Below are 24,249 nucleotides of genomic sequence, written 5' to 3' on the forward strand. Positions count from 1 at the left end.
ATCAGACATGTCCCTCTCCCGGAGCTGCAGATTCAATGCTGTCCTTTGAAATAAATTATTCTGGGGGGAGGGGCAGGGAAAACAACTTTCTAGGACACCACTTTGGGAAAAACCTCAAGTGTATGAGTGGTTTTCTCATTTCAAAAAAGGGTGAAATGTTGATTGATGACAAAGCTCATTCTGGATGTCTGTCAATTTCCCAAGCAGATGAAAATGTCAACAAAAGGCATGCACTTGGGCTCAAAGACCGACGACAGACCATTGACAGATGGGGAAGTTATCTGTTATCTGGACTATCTTGGAGCTCCATTCAGTGAATTTTAATGGAAGATTTTGGAATAAGAAGGGTCATTACTTAATTTGTGCCTTGGGTTCTGACTGACCAGGAAAAACAGCATTGAGTGGAAACATACCGTGCTTTGAAAAAATAGCTTTAAAGCAACCCAGACATTTTGTCCAAGGTCATTACTGGTGACCAGACATGGTGCTATTCTTAAGACTCCAAAAGCAAACATCAATCAAGCCAGTGGAAGACACCATTGCCACCTCAACCCCCAAAAAGCTCATCAAGGGAAATCAAAGATCAAGGCCATGCTCATTGTTTTTTTAATGTGAAGGGCAATAGTGCATTTGGAGTTCATTCCACCTAGTCAGCCTGTTAATCAATCTTTCTGAAAAGATTGTATAAGAGTGTGTGGGAATAAAAAGGACTTATTTGTGGCAGACTGGGGACTAGTTTTGCCACTATGACAATGTACCTGCTCACACAGCCCTCTCAGTGCACCGGTTTGCGGCAAAAAATAGCATGCCTCGCTTGCCCCAGGTCTGTGTGACTTCTTTTTGTTTCTGGGAATGAAGAAGGACATGAAAGGACAGCGACTGAGGATGCAGAAGACGTGAAGGAAAAAAACGAATGCTGTCACCCATATAAACGGGTGAGTTTGAAAAATGTTTCCAAAAGTGGAATTGCAGATTTGACAGCTGTACGAAGTGTAATGAGGATAATAAGGTTGTTTTGTAAAAAAAAAAAATTTAAATACATAGCTTTGGGGGAAAAAATCAGTTTCTTTTGGTGGGGAGGGATACCCCCTCATATGTTGTTGCCACCAATTTGACTCTTGACTGCTGGCCACCTTGTGTAGAGAATAGAACTGTGTGCCACAGGGGGGTCAAGTCTAACCACCAGGCCTGTCTTCCAAGAAGCTTCTGAGTGGATTCAAATGGCCAGCTTCTCAGTTGAGAGATTAACCATACATGCCCCCCAGTGGGGAAAGTGGAAGCGAGGGCATCCTCTGAGAATTCCCTACCACTTAGAACAGTCTGAGCAGCCCTGGTGGCCCAGTGGCTAAGTGCATGGCTGCCAGCCAAAAGATCAGTGCTTCAAACCCACCAGGGTCTTTGAGGGAGGAAACTGTCAGATTACAGCCTCAGAAACTCTATGGGATCAGTTCTAGTCTGTCCCACAGGGTCACTTTGCATCAGAATTGACCCAATGACCCAAGCTTGGGTGTAGGCCGGAGAGCAGGAGAGGAATACATTTTATCTCTGAAGATTTGTGGTTCTCTCTCCTCCTAAGGATAGGCAGCCCTGCTCCTCTTTCCTGCTTCTGTTCCTCTCCCAGCACAGCCCAGGCTTGTGTACCTCAACTGCACTCAATAAAAGCCATTTCACATCACTAGATCTCGCCTGGAAAAGGGAGAGATGATGAATTAGGTTCTCTGTAGATTTTGCTGTTGACAAATGAGCGTTTTTACGCATGTGGTACACTCGGCTTCGTCACGTGCTTCCAGGCAGTAGCCTGTCTTTTTAACTTAATACCCTGGCCCTGGAAGAAAACTGGTTAAGGTCGTTCCAGTGGTGGTGGCACAGAATTCAGAAATGTGTTGATTGCCGACCTACATAGATTGAGTATTGATTTCATGCATATTGATTTCATACATACATATGAAATCAATACACAATCTAGGCAGGTCGGAAACCTGGGCATGTTTGCCCAGATGCTACACGTGCAAGCACCCAAATACCTCTGTGTCACACATGCACCTGACCTGTGGCCCTGTATGCACAATGTGCTTGTGTATGTGTATATGTGTTGATAGTCAACTGATAGTTACAGCTATGCTAGTAACGAAATATTAGAAATACAATAATCATGAAACCCCCATGTTATTTCTTCAATTTGGGTAATTTCCCAGTGGAGCATCGAGGTGTTAATTGCTTCTGCACTTCTTTAGTTGACAGATGCATCATTTTTTCACCTGGGTAAGAGAACCAATTATTTTAATGCTCCCGTGGGCCCTGAGAGCTGTTCCGTCATGGGTTAAAGGCACTGGTAAGGCATTGAGTTTTTAAAGGGAAACTATTCTCTGTGCTGGTTGTGCTTGATAACCAGAACGGATACTGTATTCCGACCACATGATGAATCTGTTAAAGGATAATACACCATGGGGGAAAAAGACAGTAGTCATATTTTTTCAGGATATATGTGTCCAGATTTCAGATATGAGGAAAAGATGTTTGTATGCATGCATAGATCACTGAGTTGAGCAAAGATTAATCAAAAGAAAAAGAAATAACAAAATCCTCCGTAAGCCGTTTTCTTCAACTCTTGGGCAAGGGCATATTTCTCCTGACCCTCTGCAGTAGCTGTCATTCTCTGGAGCTGGAGTGGCCTTCCAGATGAAGGCTGGCAGGTTGCTCACTCGATACAAACCAACAAATCTCTGCTACGTGGTGTGTGAAAGTGACTTTCGCCGTTCACTTGAGCTACAACTCTTTTTAATGTTTCATTCATACATTGAAGACCTAGATGGGGAAGCAGGGCTGAATCTCAAAACGTAGTATTAGAATTTGGATTCCCCTCCCCTCCCCCATGGCGTCATTCTGGTCATTTGTAAAGCCATGATAACCCATGTTAATCGACGGAACATAGATCCATAGATCGAATCGAGAGTTAGAGCACTTGCTGTTAAATCTAGCAAAATGATTTGCCCCAAATGTATTCCTTAAAGGAGCCCTGCTGGTGTAGTGGTTGTACGTCGGGCTGCTAATGATAAGATTAGTAGTTCGAACCCACCAGCTGCTCTTTAGGTGAAAGATGAGGCTCTCTACTTCCGTAAAGAATTACAGTCTTGGAAACTCATAGGGGCCTTTCTGTCCTGCCTCATAGGGTCGCCATGAATCAGAATGGACTCAATGGCAGTGAGGTTTTCGTGTTTGCCTTATTTTAGGGTTCCATAGAGAATACAGCTAACTTTACAAGACTTCAGAAGCACCATTAAGATCCTAGGTTTCCATGAGCGTCCAATGAGAAATGGTATGAGACTCTCCTGGGCAACCTAAGGGTTATAAAAATGTAACATGACGTCATCAAAGAAAGAGAGATGGAGGTTTTTAAAAACCAGTTCACCTTTACATTTCTACATCATTGCTTTGGGTCCCTGTCTTTCATGTGATTATGTGAACACAGTACCGGGGCCTCTTACGGGCTTGGAAGAAGCCTGTGTCTAGGAAGGACTTGGAAGTCTAAGAGTCCTTATCACAGATTGACCTATTCGGTTGACCTATTTGGCTGCTAACCAAAAGACTGGGGCTTTGAGTCTGCCCAAGGCACCTTGGAAGAAAGGACTGGTGATCTACTTTGAATAGAAAACTAGCCATTGAAATTCATGGTGGGGTTGTGATGGCAACCGATTTATTGTTGTAGACAGAGATGGGCAGAGGATGGCCAGACCTGCCATCTGATAGGTACCCATACCTGCTTTCTCAGCAGTAGAAGTCAAGCAAAATCTTACCTGGAAGAGTAAAAGGAGACATGGAAATCAGGCTGAGGGACTTAGAGCTACCCCTCAGGGCCCTCTTCCGTGAGTATTTAAAACCTCAGCTCTGGGTAGAGTTTGGAGCCACAAACAACGTCTCCTGCTCACTAAGCCCCCTTGTTTTCCTCCGCTTCTCAACAGCTGTAAGACTGCAAGGCCTCTCACACCTTGTCTCAAACCTGCAGCAGTGGTGATGTCAGAGTTGCCTGTGTACCCTCTTCCTTGATGGAAATTTCTGGTTACATGATCAGACAAATACAACCTCTTGAAGTTTCAAGTAACTAACCACCGAAGAAGGAATATGTGTTGCTATGTGGGAATATTTTGCTGACATGTTTCGGTAAAAGCAGGGCAGTGTAAGTTTCAATCTTGCTGAATGGGTCTCAGCAACTTGGAAGAAGGCTCAAGGCACAGAAGAAGTAAAACACCCTTTAGAAAAACGCTGTGTGTGATGCTCCTGGTGCCGCAGAGGACGTGGTGTAGAACGACTCAGGGGACGCAGGACCAGAGTGACTGGGAAGAAACTGGAACAATGTCTTAAACAAAGTATTTCACTTACATTTTCCTTGATCATGTTTACGCTCTGCTTTCCTTACCTGGTATGAAACACAAAGTGTTATTAATAAGAAAGCTGTGTGCTGTCATTTAATTGGCAGCAAACCCTCATTCTTAGTGAGCGGTATAATAAATGTACCTTAACAGTGATCGCATCTTCAAACCAGTGAAGATGAGGTTATTTTTAAACCAAGTAGTTCAGTCCTTTCATGTTACAGTTGAGGGACTCAGGTCAAGGGTGGGCTTGGTGATCTGCCCCAGGATATAACATCTGGCTTGTTCCAAGATCCAATGAACCGGTTGCAAATATCTTTCAATAATTTTCTCTGGCTAGTCTCAAGGGAACCCTGCCCTTTTTTTGTTTCACCATTGATCTTAATCATATTTATTTGATTTTAATTGCTTATGTTAAATATTTTTATTAGAATCTAAATTCCTTGAGGCCAGGACTAAGTCTTCTATTTCGTTTATTACTACATAGCAAGGTGCCTCACATGTAACAACTAATCAATAGCTACTCAATGGTTTAGGTGGATGGATGGATGGATGGATGGATGGATGGGTGGATGGATGTGTGGGTGGATGAATGGAAGGAACATAGGGGTAGATAGATAGGATTGATTCATTTTATACTGAAACTGAGGCTAGAAAATAGCTATATGTGGGAAGAGAGTGTGTTGGTCTGGGGATTTCGTTACGAATACATGGGCCTGAGTTAAAAAGGAAACAGAAGTTTGTCTGTTTTGCTTACTCCTTCCCTCACTGCTCACCCAAGTGGGGAGCCTTCTCCGTTGGGGTGCAGAGTTGTTTCTTACACGAGCAGAAGAAAAGAGCTGGACCCAGAGGGGAGCCAGGAGAGAGGGCTGCCCTCCCTGCTAGGATGGGAGAAGTCAAAGGTAGAATGAAAACACTGCCCTTGGTGGGAGCACCCCAGCTTCCTCTGTGTCTAATTCCAGTGGAGTCTCACTAGGGCTCCAATAAAACCCACAGCCCCTACAGCAGGATGGCTGTCTTTCTCTGCGGAGGGCGTCCACGGGCTCCCTTCATGCCTCGCCTCTGGGTTGCCTGCAGCCACTGCACTATTAGTTTTCCATCCGTTCCTTTACAAATGGCTCAAGTCTCATGCTAAAGGGGGCAGTCAAATAACCACCACCCCCTGCTCTGTATGCATTATAACAGAATGAGAGGAGCTGAGATGCTGTGAACCCTGAGGAATTGCAGGCTTCCCAAGGCTGCTCTTAGTTGTCAACTTTTCTCAATAATGCTTGACCTGCTCAAGGACACTCTTGGATTGGTGGTTTTGCCATTCCTTTATGATAGGCCCCAGAATCTGTAGCATCCACTTACACATGGAGGCAATTTCCAGGACTTAGAACAAAGTTCTGCTTAGCCAAAGGGCCCTCATTTTCAACTCTCAGTCCCCTGGTCTGTAAAATGGAAGCGTTCTCTGTCACAGGGTTGCGGTGACGATTCGGTTAGTGAATGGTTCTTTTGGGATGTGGAACTGGCTTTAAAGGGATAGATAATCTGTACAGGATATCTGCGATTTCTCTGTTTAGCCAGATTGTCTACCCACATGCTTGTTTCAGGGGTGCTCAGGGGTCCCCTAGAAAGAGGAACCCTGCGAATGGAGCTCTATGTCTCACTTCTTCCTGATGCTTTCAGAGCCTGACTTCTAACTGACGTTCCCTCTCAAATTCCCCTTCCGGGCGTCGGACCCTGTCATAAAAAGGTAGCAGGAACAAACACCCGGATTTCTATATCACCTCTTTCTAGGAGTCTCCGATTCTCACTTTTGATGGTGTGTGTGCGACGGAGCCCCGGTGGCACCGTGGGTTGCCAGTAGGACTGCTGACCCACAGCATCAGCTGTCGGAAACTCAAGAGGGGGGTTTCTGTTTCCTAGAAAGATTTGCAGCCTCCGAAACCCACTCGCGGCAGTTCGACTCTGCCCTGGAGGTTTACCAGGAGACAGGATTGACTCTATGGCACAGTGTTTGGCTTTTTGAGTTTATACGAGTGCTTGGATATTGTCTTTCTTTTGAGGAGCTCTGTACAGATATCAACCCAACCCTCTGTCACTGCGTGAGATACATCCCGATCATGATTTGCTTTCTCGTGAATGCTTGCCCTGGGTCATGCATGTGCTATACCTCCTACCATGAATCCCCCTGTACTCGGACTTCCAGGGGATGAGAGAAATTCTCACACATCCCACATGTCACTATGTAGAGGGGGAAAGTATCAAAACGTCTTTCTGCTAGTCTAGGTGGCAAGCAATCAGGCTGAAAATTCAGCCGTTCACCACAGAAACCTAGCCATGATCTCTACAGTTTAGCTGCACGCGGCGGTTGGGAGGAGCTGGAAATGAGGACTGGGAAAGCAACCTTTATTTCCTGAGGGGAATTAACTTCCTAGTGGAAGCACACAAGTACTAGACAGCTAAAACTCTGGTGGAAGCAATAATATTCTGTACAAGAGAAATGCACAGGCTCTGCTATAGTGCTCGTCGTGAGCCCAGTCCTCCTAACTAAGGCACTGGTACAAGTCATCCACCATGTAAGCTTAGGAAAATAACTCTCTCACCCTGTTCAAACGCTGCTCCTTGATCATATTGCTTCTGTCTCTTCAATTCTCCTATTTGCTATAACACAATGCTCACCACCCAGCCATGGGCCCCTATATGGAGTCTGCTCTACTCATTCACTCAGCAGTTACCGGAGGCACCTAAGAGTCTCCCCAGCCTCCTTCTAGCCCCTGGAGACAAAGTAGTGACTCGTGATAAAGAGAACCTACAAACCTAGGGGGGAAACCTGGCAATGACACACCAGACAAGGGACTAACCTCTAGAATCTGTTGAAAAGTTTGTGGTAGTTACATAATCTGGTGTCAATTTGAGGCTTAAGAGTGAAGGGGTGTAGTCTAGCCAGTCGATCATTGTATAGCCAAAGAGGCCTCTGTATGGACATGGCCTTCTCCTGAGAATTCTGGGAACTCCAGTATTTCCTCCCTGGAGGTGGGAGACTCTCTCTCTCTCTGTTCTCTCCCTGAGAGACGCTATGCTGATAAGACACATGGTGCTACACTGATATATCCCATGGCCTCGGAGCTGGAGAAGCCACATGGAAACCCTGCCAGCGCTGAGATGCTTACACCGTCACTAGATCCACAAGACTTTCCACTCACTGGCCTGTGATCATCCTGCATTCAGCATCATTGCATTGTTTCCTGAGTCTGAAGAGGACTTTATAGACTGGTATCAGACATATGGGCTAATATTGGACTTATGGACTTGATCTGGACTGGACTAGGATGTTTTCTCAATATTCGATTGCTGTTGTTTATAAAGCTCTTTGCTATACACATATGAGTGTCCATGAATTTGTTTCTCTAGTCTCCCCAGACTCACACAACGTCAATCAACATCTCCATGAGAAAAAGATAAATAACCCAGTTAAAGCACAGGCAGGCGACAGGAACAGAAAGTTCTTCAAAGAAGACATTTGGACAGCCAGCAAACATGAAGAAGAGATGCAAATAAAATAGGGATGAGATGCCACCTCACCCCGGCATTGATAGCAAAGTTAAAAAAAAAAAAAGGAAACACATCCTGTTCAGGGAGCCAAGAGACTGGCTTCCTTGTAGACTGCTGGTGGGGCTGTACATCAGTACAACCACTGTGGAAAGCGATACGGCAGTTCCTCAAGCAATGGGGCATAATATGGCTCAGCGGTGGCATTCCTTGGCACATGCCCTGCAGAAATAAAGAGCACAGCACACAGACAGATGCATGCACACCCATTGTCATCACAACGCTGTGCACAGCTGCAAGAAGATGGAAACAACCCAAATGCCCATGGGTGGAAGAGTGGATAGAGAAACATAGGTGCACACACACAGTGGAATACTACGCAGATATTAAAGATGAAATGTAAGAGAATAGCGGTGAAGCAGTGAAACACACAGGGATGGAGGGGAGGACCTCATGCTGACTGAAGGTAATGAAACACAGAAGGACAAATAGTAGATGTGCCACCGGGATTAAAAAAAAAAAAAGGGTTTTTATACCAAAGAAAAGCCTTTGGTGGGGAAGAGGGGACGGAAATAATCTGGAGTCTGGACAGGGATTAATTGGGGAGCAGGGGACAATCATACAAAAGGCTGGGTGGGGTGACAAGGAAAACCCTTGGGAGGTTTGATCCTTTGATCCGTTGTTTTAGTTATTGAATGCAAAAAACAATGAGCGGGTATGTAAATTCCCACCTAAATCACAGTAAAAGTTAAAAATCAAACAAACAAAAACCTACCCTCCCTGACCCCAGCTCTTCCCAGCCTGTGACTTTGTGCTTAGTGAACAGAGTTGTAACTGGCTGTATTTCTCTTGCACTCTTTCTAGTATTTAAAAAAAAAAAAATCTGTGCAGCTGATGGGATTTCAAGAAGTAAAGAGCTTCTCCCACATGTGTTTTGCTGAATGTGTCTCCTGTGAGCCCTTTTAAAATACATTTCTTCTTTTTATGTTACAGCTATGGGGCTAGGGTCTTATAAGCCACTTTGTGGTGTAAAGAAAATTACTCTAAGACTAGCTCTTTCCCTGGTATTTAAAGAAAGCCCTGGTCAAAGAGTCATAAGTCCCCACCCAGGCTCCAATCGCTCATAACACAAACCTCTTTGTTGGCTAGATTCCCGGTCTCAGCGGGAGCTACCAGCATCCCCTCCCCAATCAAAGGATCCAGAAAGCTGCAAGTCCTTTGAGCCTCACTCTTCCTTACTCTTCTCATGCCAATTCACCTCTTATTCATAGTAACTCTTCCTCATTGATACAGCTGACGTCCCTGCCATGCACATAGCCACTGATGGATTTCAGCCTTGTGCCTGTGCCCTGGATGTGGCAGTCTTCTCCCTGTCCCCACATTTATCTTCCCGAACTCCCTGAGCAGCTGTCTGGACTCCAGTTCTCAGCCTCCCTTGCAGGAGATTGTGGACGCATAGTAAGGGATGTAAACAAAAGCAGACACTAATGGGTTTTCAGAAACTTCACTTTCCCCTTCCACCAGGGAATGCGCATAGGATAAAGTCCCAGGGAAGGAGTTTCCCAACTTTCTTGGGTCACAAAACCCTTGATGGTTTAGTAATTTTTTCCCCCAGAGTGCATCTAGTGGTATAGTAGGTAGTGCAAACTGCAAGGTTGGCAGTTCAAACCTACCAGCCCCTCTTAATATTGTTATGAGTCAGAATTGACTTGGTGATGGTGAGTTTTTTGTTTGTTTTTGTCTGATCCAAATAATATCTAAATAACTGCATCTCCTCAATGATTTTTGTTGGCTATATCATGCAGATTCTGACTCCTAGCAACCCCATGTGACAAAATAGACCCTCCTTAAAGGGTTTTGTTGGCTGTAATCTTTATGGCCAAGAATATATAGGAATTCTCCAGGTCTTTCTTCTACAGAGTTTTTGGGTGAGTTTAAACTAGCAATTTATTGATTATCAGCTGAACACTTAAACATTGCACCACTAAGACTCCTTATTAAGTAGTTAGGACCAAGCAATATAGTCTGAATTTTGCCCTACTAATTTAGTAGTTGCTTGGGGTAGGGGATGGGAGACATATAATTGAAAGAAAAATGTATTTCTTTAATTTTTAAATATCTATAAATACTTACTAATGGGATGTGGGTATTTATTGAGCATTGCATAGCTTCTTAGATCTTCAAATTACACAATACACTGCACACTTGTTCCTGTTCTTTATTGATTTTTCACACGCATCTTCCTTTTTATCATTGTAACCATCAAAATCCCAACTTAGGAAAGATGTAATGACATCAAGAGCAATGTAATCTGTGGCATAATGTTGGAACTGAATTATCTCAAGCAAGTAAATCAGGCATCCTGTAGATATCAGATATGATTGTGTTTTCCTCAAATATAAATTCAAAATGAATACATTGCAGTGAATTGCTTTTATATGGCCTTTCTAGCCATGGTCTTATAGCTCTCACAAAATGATTGGCTGGACCCCGTCTTTTGATGAACCGATTGATTATATGCAAATTGGGTTATGTGTGCTTACTGATGATACCAATCAGGTCCTAGTGGGAGGACCAAGGCTTGAAATTGACAAGGAGGGCTTCTGCAAAGGCCAGTCCTGCAGAGGTTCATGGGCAGCTCACTAACACCAAGAAGAGTTTGCAGTAGAGCATGTCCTTGGAACAAAGACCCAGCTTCCGGACACTGAGTACCTGGTAGCCCTCCTAGAAGAAAGAGCTGCAACCCTGCAGATGGAACAGGCCCATGAGATACAGGTGAGGTGAAGTCCCTGGCTCACAGCGCAAGAGATGAGCACCCACCAAGCAGAAGTTTTGCTGATGGAGTTAAAGAGGTGTCATCCTTGTCTCTATAGGGCACATGAACCCCAAGTGTGCCCCATGCAGGGGCTGCATGCCTATCCCTGAGCAGTGTGGGCCCAAGTAGTGTGATGGCAAGAGAGTCCTGCAGGGCTAGATAGCTAAGAGGCAGGTGCCAGCAGGGGGCAGTGAGGCCCAGTGGCAGAGCAGAAGCCCAGGAGCCACAGAGGCCCCACACAGCCTCTGACCCAAACCTCAACCTTCCTGCCCAGCAGCCTGAGAATAGACATGGGCAAACACTTCATGTTTTCTGTCTGTGTCCCATAAACAACAATAATAACAATAAAAAAATTTTGCCAGTATAGCATGAGGGTCTCAAATGTCTGGCTTAATCACAGATGAACATAGCACCCATGATGGTCAATGAATGTAGCACCCACGATGGTTGAGGAACGCAGCGCACACGATGGTTGATGCTATGCATCTCACTGCTAGGAGTCTCGGGGCTGCTGGACATTTGAGGCACAGTCCTGTGCAGCACATACAAGACAGAGCATACAATGGATTGCACATTTAAACACCAACCACAAAACTGTAGAACTTGTAGGGAAAAAAAGAGAAGAAACTGCTCAAGATCTATGACTCAGTACAGTCTCGTGACAAAAGAATAATCCATCAAAGGAAAACTGATACACGGGACTTCATCTGACTTTAAGACCTTTGCTCTGCATAAGATGTTCTTCAGAGGAGAAAAAGACAAGAGGGGGGATAAAGTCTTAACAAAGCACGTGATCAACAGAGGACTGGGATACAGGGTCTGCTTTTAGAAGCAACCGTGGAAACTCAGCAGTCAAAGGAAGACAGACAGGTGGCTTGAGGAAGGCCAGATAACATATGCCGGACATTTCATCAAGGGGAATTACAACCGGCAAATCAGCCTGTGAGAAGAAGCTCAACATCACTAGCTGTTGAAGAAATGCAAGTCAAAACCACACGGAGATCGAATACACTTATCAGAAGGGTTAAAACTAGTAAACAATGGCCACGCCCCGTGCTGGCAAGGATGCCAAGGGATTGTGTCACGCATGCTGTGTTGCTATACATGTAAAAGGAGACAATCCCTCAAGAAAAGCGCTTTGTAATTTATTTTAGAACCAAATATATAGCTATCATATGACCCACAATGTGTCCTGGGCATTTATCCCAAAGAAATGAATACTTATGTTCCACAAAAGTTTGTCTCTAAATGTTTATAGATGCTTTACTTGGACTTGCCCCACACTGGAAGCAGCAAAGGCATCCTTTCACGGGTGACCACAGGACCGTACAGCTCCGACCGTGGAATACCTCTCGGCAACACAAGAACTGATACACCGAGAATGTGAGAAATCGCTAGAGAGTTTTGTTGAGTGAGAATAATCCAACTCCCCCAAAGGTACCTACAGTATGATTCCATTTGTGTGCTCTTCTTGAAATGGCAAACAGCAAAACAGAGCATGGAGTAGTCGGTCGTGGAGTTAAAGAAGGGGTGAGAAGGAGAGGAAATGCTTTGTTATAAAAGGGCAACATGTGAGAGACTTGGGTGTTAGAAATGCTCTGTATCTTGATGGAATTGACGTAAATTCCCAATAGTTTCCCCACTTAGGATCGACAAAGTTCCCTATAGTTTCCCCACTTGGGATCAACGTAAGTTCCCTATAGTTTCCCCACTTGTTTGTCAGTTTGTTGGACTTTGGTGGCTGGTTCATTGCTGTCGTGCCAGAAGCTGTGGCACCAGTATTTCAAATACAAGCAGGGTCACCCATGGGGCTTCCAGACTACGAATAGGCAGTCCATTTCTGAGGAATCAGCCTCTGTGAAAACCGATGTATGGCAGCAGAATATTGTGTGATGCCATGGCAAAAGTGCAAACTCCTCAGTTGGAAGGTATTAGCATACGACTGGGGAGGGCTGTCTCCTCCAGTAGGAGTCATCCTCAAGGGCATGGATGCAGCATCACTTTGAGGACCTTCATTGCTGAGTGGAAGAAACATCTGCAATCACTCCTTAATAACTGGAACGTGGACCAAAAATATGAATGATGCAGGAAGTTTCAAGAGAAGAAAAGAATATACAGTCACTGCTCCCCCCCCCAAAATAGTTGACACTCAACAATGTCAAGAGGTAACATTTGATTGAGAACAGATGGTCCTGAAAGAAGAAATCCAAGGTACACTGAAGGCATTCAAGAAAAACAGAGCACCAGGAATTGTTGGATACTAGTTGAAATATCTTCCCCAACCCACCCCCCAAAAATGATGCAGCTCTGTAAGCACGTACTAGAATATGACAAGACATTTGGAAGATAGCTACCTAAGAAAGATGACCCAACAAAATGTTCAAATTATTGAACTAGAAATTTTGCAAGTAAAATTTTGCTGAAAATAATTCAAAAATCTTTGCAACAGTACATCGATTGGGAGCTGCCAGAAATCCAAGCCGGATGCAGAAAGAGCATGTATAATATGGGGTAACATTGCCAACATCCAGTGGATCTTTGCTGAAAGCAGAGAATGCCATAAAGATCTTAGCTTGTGTGTTATTGACTACACACGGGCGTTCAACTGTGTGGATCATAAACTATGGCTAGCACTGGGAAGAATGGGAATTCCAGAATGCTTCAGTATGCCCATGCAGAATCTGTACTTAGATCAAGAGGGAATACGCCAAACAGAACAAGGGAGTATTGCATAGTTTAAAATATGGAACAGTGTGCATCCCGGTTATACCCTTTTATCACACGTAATCAATTTGTATGCTGAACAAATTCTCTGAGAAGCTGGACTACATGAAGAAAAATGTGGCGTCCTTCAGGGTTGGAGACTTATTAACAACCTGAGAGATGCAGATGCCACAACCTTGCTTGCTGAACGTGAGAAGGACTTGAAGCATTTACTAATGAAGATCAAATACCGTAGCCTTCAGTATGGGTTACAATTCAATGTAACGAAAACAAAAATCCCCACAACTGGACAGTCAGATGACATGATGACAAACAGAGAAGACATTGAAGAGGCCAAGGATTTCATTGTACTTCGATTCACAACCAATGCTCATGGAAGCAACAGTCAAGAAAACAAAGGACATGTTGCTTGGGACAAATCTCCTGCAAAAGACTAAGGTTGCCTCACTCCTGTCAAAGCTGGATCGTGAATATGGAAGAAAAGAGAACAGTTGGTGCGTCTAAATTGTGGTGTTGGCAAAGAATCGTGAATGTGCCACGGATTGGCAGAAGAACAAACAAACTCTGTCTTGGAAAGAATTATAGCCAAATTGCTCTTAGAAAGAAGTACAGCCAGTTCTTAGCCTCTTGTACATTTGACCTGTTCTCAGGAAGACTGAGCCATAGGACAGACACCATGCTCAGTAAAGTGGAGGGTCAGCGAAAAAGAGGAAGCTCCTCAACAAGGGGGATTGGCCTAATGGCTGCAACAATGGCCTCAAATGTAACAACAGATGTGAGGATGGGGCCCAACTGGCCGTGTTTCCTTCCGTTATGCACAGGGTCGCTGTAAGCCAGACCAACTTGACAGCACCCAACCACAACTAGAGTTTCCCATGGTGCTACTATTGAGGAAACGTGGATAGGGAGGGTCTTTCCATATAACTTTTTACAAGTGCATGGGCATCTCAAAGTCAACATTTTAATTTCATCAGAAGGGGAGATGGGAATGCAGCACAGAATCTCAAATGTTCAAAGAATCCGGACTTTCTGGAGCCCAGCAGGCTGGATGAATCCCTGAAATGAGTGCCCGAGATAGTCTTTAAACCTTAAACCAAAAATATTCCTAAAGACTTCTTAAAACCAAATAGGTTAGTTTAACTAGTACAGAATGTCTTCCTTGAGCATTAAGTTCTTTTAACATCTGTCTAGATGGGCTCACATTGACAACAGCAACTCAGGAAATTAGATAGGAATCTTAGTGGGCAGTTGAATTGATGTTCATGTGGAGGAAGGGCTCAGAAAAGAAGGGTGAACATGGTCACATAACTCCAAGACTGTAGTCGATGTACAGGCAGATACTGGGATTGGTGTGTATATATTTTTTTCTATGGTCAACAGCAACAACAAAAGTACCGATGCCAGTTTTCCATCTACAGGTGTTCTGGATCAAATGGTAGGGGGTGGGCACCAACACCAAAAAGACCAAACCCATTGCCCTCCAGTCCTTTCCAAGCCTTAGCAACCCTATGGGACAGAGTTGAACTACCTCTGTTTTCCAGGCTGTACAGCTTTACTAGGAGCAGACACAGAGAGTCGAACCACTGACCTTGCAGGTCACAGCCCAACACGTTCAATCTACTACACTCCCAGGGCTTCTTAGGCATTCTTTTTAAACTCTCCAGGTGGTTCTAACTTACAGCCAGGCTTAAAACTGCAAATGCAATGGATGGACTCGCACTCCCCAGAACCACGCAATGTCCTGCCCCTGTTGCCTTCTGCAGTACTACTTTTCCCTCCTTCCTTTCACCTTGCTGATACTGACTTCCATACTTAGTTCGGGATGACACCTGTGATAGAACCCTGTCTGCCCAACTCCATTCAGGCCCCTTCCACTTGCACTAGCGTAGCCCTAGACTAAGGTGACCAGACGTCCCGCTTTTAAAAAGTCCTGATTTTTGGAAAGAATGCATGACAAGCTAGGGAACGGTCTATTTGGTCCATATAGACCAAATTTGTAATCAAGAACACACCCCACCCCCACCCACACACCCCGCCCTGGTCAATGGTGTCCCGCTTTAGATCTGGTCACTTTGGCCTAGACCTGCTCCTGGGACAGCCCTTAACACTGTTGTAAGCACCGCTGTCTGCCCTGCCCCTATGAGCAGCTGTTGTTGGGATTGTCCACTTTGTATTTTCCTGTTCACTTAACTCCTGAATATAGAGGCTGGCCAACAATTCAATGTGACTCTCTTTTTCTGATGTAAGCTAACAACAATAAGGCAAGAGTTTCTGGATACTGAGGAATTTCACAGCCCCAAATAGCACTATTCTGTGGTGCCGCTGTTGGACATAAAACAGCAGTGTTGCAAAACAATCAGAATCAAGTATTCGTTCCGAATGTCCAAAACCTATAATACTTATCTTTCTGTTTCTTTTTGGTATGCCCAAGCAGATGTAAACTCTGAGCAAGTTCTATGTTTTGCTTTGTTTTTGTTTACAGTTTTGTTGTTGTTTTTGGTGAGGTGGGGCATGTTCAGAGGCCGCCGTCTCCACTCATTGGGGTATTTGATTGCTTTATGCCAGGGATGGGGAATCTACTTTCTGCAAAGGCCGTTTGAATATTTATAACATCCTTCTCGGGCCATACTTGTCAACAGTTTGAAACCACCAGCAGTTCTTCGGAAGACGGTGAGACTTTCAACTGCAGTAAAGATGGACAGCCTGGGGAACCTACCGGGGAGTTCTCTTCTGTCCCATGGGGTTCTTCGGCGCTGGAATCGACTCAATGACGCGAGCCATGTGGTGACTAGTTGCTGCTGGTTAGTTGCTGTGATGATTCGGTGGGCTTTGTGCAGTCTGTGGCCGGACGCTTCCGGCCCTGCTCTATGATTCGGCAATGATGGACAGATAGTCATAACTCGGCCACCTCATTCAGGTTGGCTTCCTCTCTGTTCTTCCACAGCAACATGAAGCAGCAAGTTGGGGACACAACTTTTCACGGTAAACCGTAAGGATACATGTTCATTTTTTGCACTAACAGGAGGTATATCCAGTGCTTCTCCCAAAACTAAAACCCCTTGATGTTTTTATGGAAATTTTTAACTTTACAGAATGAGAATTAGGAAGAAGTGGTATCTTATCAATATTTGGTTATGCCATGCCAGGAGAGCCCCTAGAATATTAGATTTTACAAATAAAACCAGCGCATTCCCGTTGGCGCACAGCAGCCCTGGAGGACAGAGGAGAATAGGTGGCCCACTGGGTTCTCCAGGCGGCACGTCATCTTCAGCGAAGCTGACGGGCCACATCTCTCTCCCTCCCACAGCTCAGTTAGCAGTGGGGTGCTTAATCACTGAGCCACCAGGACTCCTGTTCCACACTAGGTCCTGCGAGCTTTTGTCGTCTTCTCCTGGGGTTTTCCTTGTTTGTGTTTGTTAGATGCTGTCCAGTCCATTTTAACTCATCGCGACCCCATGTGCAACCGAAGGAAACCCTGCCTGGTCTGTGTGTCCTCCAACTAGCCTCAAGTTGGAGCTCATCTCTGCAGTGTCCATCCGTCTTGTCAAAGCTCTTCCTCTTTGCCACTGCCCTGCCACTTTTCCAGGCAACAAGGCCTTCTCCGGGGCCAGGTTTCTCCTGCCAACGTGTCCAAAGTGTGGCTCTGATAAATGCTTTCTTCCGTTGTCTGTCCCGAGCTAGGTATTAGAGGTGGCTGCATCTTACCTTTGCAACCATCTACTTATTAACTTTTAAACTTAGTTGCAAGAATTTATCAGAATTCTGTTTCTTTGGCTATCCACCGATGTATCTTGTCAGAAAGCTTGCTGGGGCTCAGTATTTCGAAGGATGAATTGAAAACCCAAAGAGAAGAACAACAACTATCTAAATCCTGTTTTATCAATGAAAGTCTTTGGGGTTCTGTGGCATGAGTGTGGGTGCAGATGTGAGTCTGGAATTTATTTTCTAAGATAATTAAACACGGAGACTAAAGAAAACGGCAAAACCCAAGCGTCCCTATGCCTTGCCAGTTGTGCATTTTCGCGCCCCCTCCCCCACTGTCCTCCCTGCACTGCTCACTAATTTAGAGACACTACAGCCTCTGCTACAAGGCCTGCTTACTTTGGAGGGAGATTTGCAATTTAAATCACAAAAGAAAAGAAATGTTCAGCGCTTCTTGAGTTGCCCAAGTTCCCCTCTTCACTGCAGAGCTCTGTTCGGTAAGCCTGATGTAACCGTGAGCGCATGCAAATGACTACATCTGTCTTCATCTCTCTGTGCCATGAGATCATTATGCAAACATTAAACACCCAAACAGACGGAAAGCGATTGATTCGTGGAGGTGCGCGCTCAGGTGAGCAGCCAGGAAACTGGCAGCAGGGCCCTCCCTCTGCCTGCAGCTGCTTCTGCCCCACTCCCTGTGGAAACACCCACGGAAGATTTAGTCAATTCTTCCCAGGGCGAAGACAGTTATTGGCAATTAACAATCTTGGGAGTCAGCACCTTTCTTGCCTCGCTCAGCTCCATCCTGAGTTTTCACCTATGTAATTTAAAATCTTCCCTTAGTCCCCATCCTGATCGATAAGCCCAGACGGGATGAACCGAAGACAAAATTGTGAAATAGATGGGCATGTGAAACCTCTGGTCTTTGGTTGCTCCTCGCCGCTGGTCCGTGGCTGCCCCGCTGTGGCACGGTGGCCTTCGTGTGACGTGTCTGTGTCTGCGTAGGCTCTCGGCATCTTGAGGACAACAGTTTGGACTTTTTTTCTCTCTGGGTGCGGTGGTTTGTGGTAGAGGGTCTGAGACATGCTTGAATCAATGAGTGCACGCGTGCCGCAAGTCACTTGTACCATGAGTGTTTTTCTACCTTTCATGCTATTAGAATGAGCTTTTAGGCAGGATTTGAAATATTTCTAAGTGAGAGGGTAATTGCCTATTACCAGTTCAAAAGTAGCCCAGATGGTTGCGTTGGTATTGTAATGGATAGCAGATTAAACGAAAGAAATTAAGCTCTCCAGGTAGATTTCAGAATTCAGCCAGAAGGCTATGAAGGGCCTGAGAACTTCCTGGAGAAATCTACCTTGCCTACTGCCCTTCAGGCTGTATCTGTGCCCTGGTATCCTCTTTTAGGCGCGGAGCATGTTCTTGAAAACCTGAGTATGAATAAACTTTTTATGCCCTGAAGGTTATTTTTCACTTGTCTGGCTTTCCTACGTCATAGTTGCTTCCTTGTTCATTTCTGACGGACCCTTCTGAAAGCACTACAAAAATATGCTTCCAACTCCTCAAGTCAAGATCAGCACTCGGATGCTGGAGTGAGTCTACCAGAGCAGCCTGCATTGTGAAGGAATGCTGAGAAGTCCTCCGTTGGGCAAAGTTGCCAGGCACAGTCTGTCTCTGGAATGTGAAGAGTCCCCTATACCATTTTGGTTACTTTCATAACTTAAATATAGATATATACCGAGGGTTCTTTCATCAAGGATTCTGCTGTTAGGTGCCATCGAGTCGGTTCTGACCCACTGTGACCTGTGCCCACCAACCGCAGCACTGCGCCATCCTCACAACTGGTCCACTGCTGGAGCCCACTGGGGCAGCCCCTGTGTCAGTCCATCTCCCTCAGGGTAGCTACTTAATGTCACCTCAACTTGAAGATATAAGCGTGTAGGGGTGGAGTCTAGCCTGTCAATCAGGTCACAGCCTGATGGGACCTCCTTGTGGGCGTGGTCTTCCTTATGAGAAGACCACGTATATTTTGTCGGATGCATGGGGCCACGGGTACAGTGAAAGTAGCCTTTTGCTACAAATTCTTAGAGCGAACGATAGCAAAGTTCTTACCCCTGGATGCTTTTGATAGGAGTCTTGACTTCATTACCATATGTGATCTCTCAGGGAAAGGTACTGGAGGAAGGAACACCACACCCACGCATAGATTCTTCCTCATCATCTCCCTGGAGGAGCAGTAGCTATCATGTATGAAATGGCCTCAAACAGGCACAAGATTGCAGACCTCCAGAAATAGTACGCTCACTAGCCCTCACAAGCCTGAAAAGCCATGCCTGGAAACCTGTCCTAGCCACACATCGCTGAGACAGACAGTGGCCCGCCACACCTGACCTCTGTCCAAATCCTCTGTTCCTCTCACTGGAATAGATGAGAGGTGATTTCTCTCCCTGACACGATTTGATTTTTCAGTTTTTCTTGGGATCACCTACCAGCGAGAGTTTAAAAGCCTTTACAATAAGCATGAACTCTCATACAATTAGAGCTTGAAAAAGCAACCTGTTCCTGCATTGTAATATGCGCATCCTTGGGGTTCTGAAAGTCCCACAGCTCCAAATTGCAACACCAGGAAAATTCAGGAAGAATTGGAACACTCTCTCGCTTGCCCATCCCTCCCCAGCATATACCAGGGGCTTTAAAATGTTTGTGGAAATATTCCATTACCTTTTAATTCTATTTTTTCATGCATGCTTTTAAGCTCCTGCTATGTTTGCAGGGAGGGGAAATAACATCACAGAAAATGTCCAAATAGAATCCTCTGCATAAATAAATATTGACTCTACTCCCTCTCCTATCTGAGAGGAATGAGATGGGTAACGTTCCTAATCTTCTGTTCTGCCTAAAATCAAAAGATTTGCATTCCCATTTGGTGTATAGATAGTATCCCCCAGAAGATTGGTGAAGTGTCTTTATTTTTTTTAATTTTGAAAGTAAGGAACGCCTAGAGTCAGGGGCTGTTATCTGGGGCTTCTGGGGACCAGTGCTGCCTTGTCATGCCGTGACACGGTCTGTAAGAAATTACATGCGTTGTTACATCAAAGGCATTCTACTTTGTTTTCTGAATGATAGCAACAAAACCAGAGTGCCATTGTGATTGTCCATCATGGTGGACAGCTCCCTCCTTTTTGTCAGTTAGCCCCCTGAGCTAACACGAACCAGGGACCGGGAATCCGCTCCTGTGCGTGTGTATTTGTGTCCCGATCGAACATACTATTCTAGGTTTTCATTTTACAACTTTTCGTTGTACCCTTGAGAGTTCTGAGGAGAGCAACCACCGCCACCACGTGACTTGAGAATGGCAGAAATCCCAGGGAGAAGATTGTCATGTGCACCCGCCACGCTGCACTACTTCATGTCCACCTAGAGCGCCCTGCCCGCAGTGCACTACCTGCCTCCGCCTTGTCTGCATGCCCATCTTCATGAGATCCGTGGCACTGCAAGTGGAAGGAAGCCGCAGCTATCTTGCCCCATGAAAATAAAAAGTGGGAAATGTGTGAGGAGGGCCCCCTTAACCACACACAAAGGCAGCATCTGTGCTTTGACTCCCGTTTCATGCTGCGAACCCTTTTGTCTTAACAGAGGAATTCAAGGGCTCCACAGTCGTTGAGCTGATGAAGAAGGAAGGCACGACCCTCGGTCTGACCGTGTCTGGAGGCATTGATAAGGATGGCAAGCCAAGGGTTTCGAATCTGCGGCAAGGCGGCATTGCTGCGAGGTAACTGCATCTCTGGGAAGTGTAGAAAAAGGAACGGGGGGTGGAAGGGTGTTTGTAATGAATGCAAAAACGGAAGCATCGTTCGGAAAGGTCACTGATAAATAAATGACAGCTACCAGAGGGCTGCGTTTCAGAAGCTGCCCCAGAGGTTTGCCCATATGGCTTGCTGGCCACTGCCAGAGTCACCAGGGAGATTCTCCTGTCACCTCCGGAGCAGCCGGGCCTTCAGAAGGGCTGAATATGAAAATGCCTGTTTGGATCTAGTCCCAGAAGGACTGCTTGCTGAACAGCAGGCGACAGGGCGGGGAGGGGTGTGGGAGGGCCTGCCCTAGAGGGAAATGGTTAAAGGCCAACTCCAAGTTTCTGACTAAGAAGGTTGCTTTTGCCACATCTGCTTACTTTTCTACTGGCGGCATTCTCCTTTTTATCCAGTCAAAAAGGTGGTTTCCAAACAGATAGACGGCTTGGATCAAGATGTCCCATTCCCGTGAATTACAAATGGTACTCTTGTCGGTGATAGACTGCTCTGAGTGGAGTGTGTGGTCAGGGTTGTGTTAAGGAGAAGGATTTATAGAGAAATTCTCAATTCACCTCAGATAGGGGTAATGGGATGGTCAGGTTTCATGAAGAATGAGGTTAAAGTACCTTTAGGCTTGGGCACCAATCTATCTGTCCACATAATCTCAAAGGAGTTTTTAGAGTTGTTGCCTTATAAAGTGTGATCCGAAACACTGGTCCTTCTGGTGATTTACCTCAAGCACTTTATAAGCTTCACCCAATGGAGTGCTCTGGAAGGCAGTGTGGGTAAGAGTGGCTGGCAGGGACCGGGAGCGCCTTGATCTCTTTTCTGAGGGCTCCCAAGAAGCTTCTTTCCACACCCAGAGCCTCCTTTGGTTTATGACAGTTGTGGCCAGTCTGCTGTGCTAGGGCTTGCATGTCTCCAGAGCTGCTTCAAATGGAGCCCTTGAAACAAGAGTGAATGAGGGGAAATGCTGTTTTTAATCCGAGTAGTGATGGGGTTAACAGTAATGCAATGCTTGTTTGATATCAACCCTCTAATATGTATGTAAAGCACTACCATTTTACAGAGAGCAAATCAAAAGCGCTAAAGATAAGGTCCCTGCCCTCAAAGGGTTGATAATGTATTAAGGGAGGTAAGGTGTGAAAAACAGGAAACAAGGGAGAGCGATAACCTTGTTGTGTAGCACTAAAAGGCAACAACGCAAGATTGTCACAGAGCCCCTAGGGAAGAAATAGCACAATCAATGAGTGGCGGACACCTGAAGTCAGAGTGGCAATAGGAACTCTAGGCTGGCTTGGATTAGGAAGGCTCTCAGAAGGAAGAGTTCCGTAAAGGACCACAGCTATCTCTAGTTGGGGGGAAATGCTATTGAAGGGCCCAATCAGCGTCCCGAATGTCCAGTCCTCTCCTCGGTCCTGCAGCCTGCTCTTGGTGAGAAGTAGAGAAGCAGGCTCCTGCGGTGGTGATGAGGAGACATGGGCTGCGACTGTAACCCAGCAGGCTTATTGTCATTTTCTTTTATCAACCCTCTACTGATCAGAAGGTCGCATAATCTCTTTGTGCTATCTAACTGTCCTTGACCCCGAACAAACACTGAACACTGTGAAATTTGCAAAAGACATGGAGGAAAAATGAGTCAATAAGAAGAAAGAACAAGATCTAGTGTGGCCAGGATCTGAGTGATCCGCCCAGAGAACCAAGCCAGTGTGAGCAGAGCTACAGGAGCCAATGTTCCCTTTATTTTGTTTTAGTGTGCTCTTTATAAAGGGGTAGGGGCAGGGAATCTAAAGTAAGCAAACAATAAGAGTGAGGGGGACCCTTTCAACCTCTCCTGCATCCTTGGTTGTATGGTGCTCTAACTCTTAAGGGCCAGCCATCGCCCAGGCGTCTCTCCTGCTTGTTGAACCTCATGAGTGGCCCACTGAACAGAGCGCCCTGTTTTGCAGAAGTGATCAGCTGGATGTGGGTGACTACATCAAAGCGGTGAATGGAATCAACCTGGCCAAGTTCCGCCATGACGAGATCATCAGCTTGCTGAAGAACGTTGGGGAGAGAGTGGTTCTTGAAGTTGAGTACGAGCTGCCTCCGGTCTGTAAGTAATCACAACCCAGGAGCAGCATGAATATATCCTCCCACTCCCTCCTTTTTCTTTTTTTAAGGAATTGGTTCCTCACCCCCACGCCCTTTTTGTAATCACGGTCTCATGTTAGGAATGACAAGATTCCTTGAGAGGTTCATAATATTAAAAATATTGGAATGGAGAAGCATATAGCCTCAAAAAAAAAAAAACAAACCAACCAAACAAACAAACCCAAACTCACCGTCATCAAGTCGATGCTGGCTCGTCGTGATCCTAGAGTAGAGTAGAAACTTCCCAGTGGGTTTCCAAGACTTTAACTCTGTACAGGAGTAGAAAGCCTCATCTGTCTCCTGAGGAGCAGCTGGGGGTTTTGAACTACTGCCCTTGTGGCTAGCAGCCCAGTGTGTAACCACTACACCACCAGGACTCCTATGAGACATATCCTATACAGGAAAGATTAAAGAGGACAGTGATATTATAGGATTGGTGTTCCATGACAGTGTTATGTGAATGTCAGCCAATGTAATATATAGTAGAGTGTTAAGAGCTTGGATGGTGGCCCCAGTTAACTGTCCGTTGGCTTTTTATGAGGATTCAATGCTCTGCAGTGCTTAAAATCAGTCATGCACGTAGTAAGCAAACATAATATGAGCTATTTTTATTATTATTACCCATACCAAACCAAACTCACTGCCATTGAGTTGACTGTGAATCACAGTGGCCTGCAGAACAAGAGAGAACTGCCCCCTTTTTATCAGCCCTCTGCTGATCAGAAGGTCACATGATCTCTTTGTGCTATCTAACTTTCCTTGACCCTGAACAAACACTGGACACTGTGAAATTTGCAAAAGATATGGAGGAAAAATGAGTCAATAAGAAGAAAGAACAAGATCTAGTATGTCCAGGATCTGAGTGATCCGCCCAGAGAACCAAGCCATTGTGAGCAGAGCTACGGGAGCCAGTATTCCCTTTATTTTGTTTTCGTGTGCTCTTTAAAAAGGGGTGGGGACAGGAAATCTAAAATAAGCAAACAATAAGAGTGAGGGGGACCTCACTTAGAGGTAGACAGCCTCATCTTCCTCCCAAGGAACTGCTAGTGGTTTTGAGCAACTGCCTTTGTGGTTAATAGCCCAACGTGTAACCACTACACCACCAAGGCTCCATATTCCACATAAGGCACTGATTTTTTCTGAAACTTCAAGAGTCAATTTGCTTTGGAAGCACGATCTC

At 45.4% G+C, this 24,249-nt stretch overlaps 1 protein-coding gene across 1 annotated transcript in view; it reads left to right on the forward strand.

Moving 5' to 3' along the window:
• GRIP1 (glutamate receptor interacting protein 1) overlaps positions 1-24,249 on the forward strand; it is a 232,348-nt gene that overhangs the window by 31,681 nt on the left and 176,418 nt on the right. The window contains exons 3-4 of the mRNA XM_045288907.1: positions 20,782-20,917; positions 22,886-23,031. Coding sequence (XP_045144842.1) covers positions 20,782-20,917; positions 22,886-23,031 — 282 coding nt within the window. The remainder of the gene's footprint in view (positions 1-20,781; positions 20,918-22,885; positions 23,032-24,249) is intronic.

Source organism: Echinops telfairi, unplaced genomic scaffold (genome assembly GCF_000313985.2).
Source record: "Echinops telfairi isolate 266 unplaced genomic scaffold, ASM31398v2 ScPeMD7_2;HRSCAF=8, whole genome shotgun sequence".
NCBI classification, from domain to species: domain Eukaryota; kingdom Metazoa; phylum Chordata; class Mammalia; order Afrosoricida; family Tenrecidae; genus Echinops; species Echinops telfairi.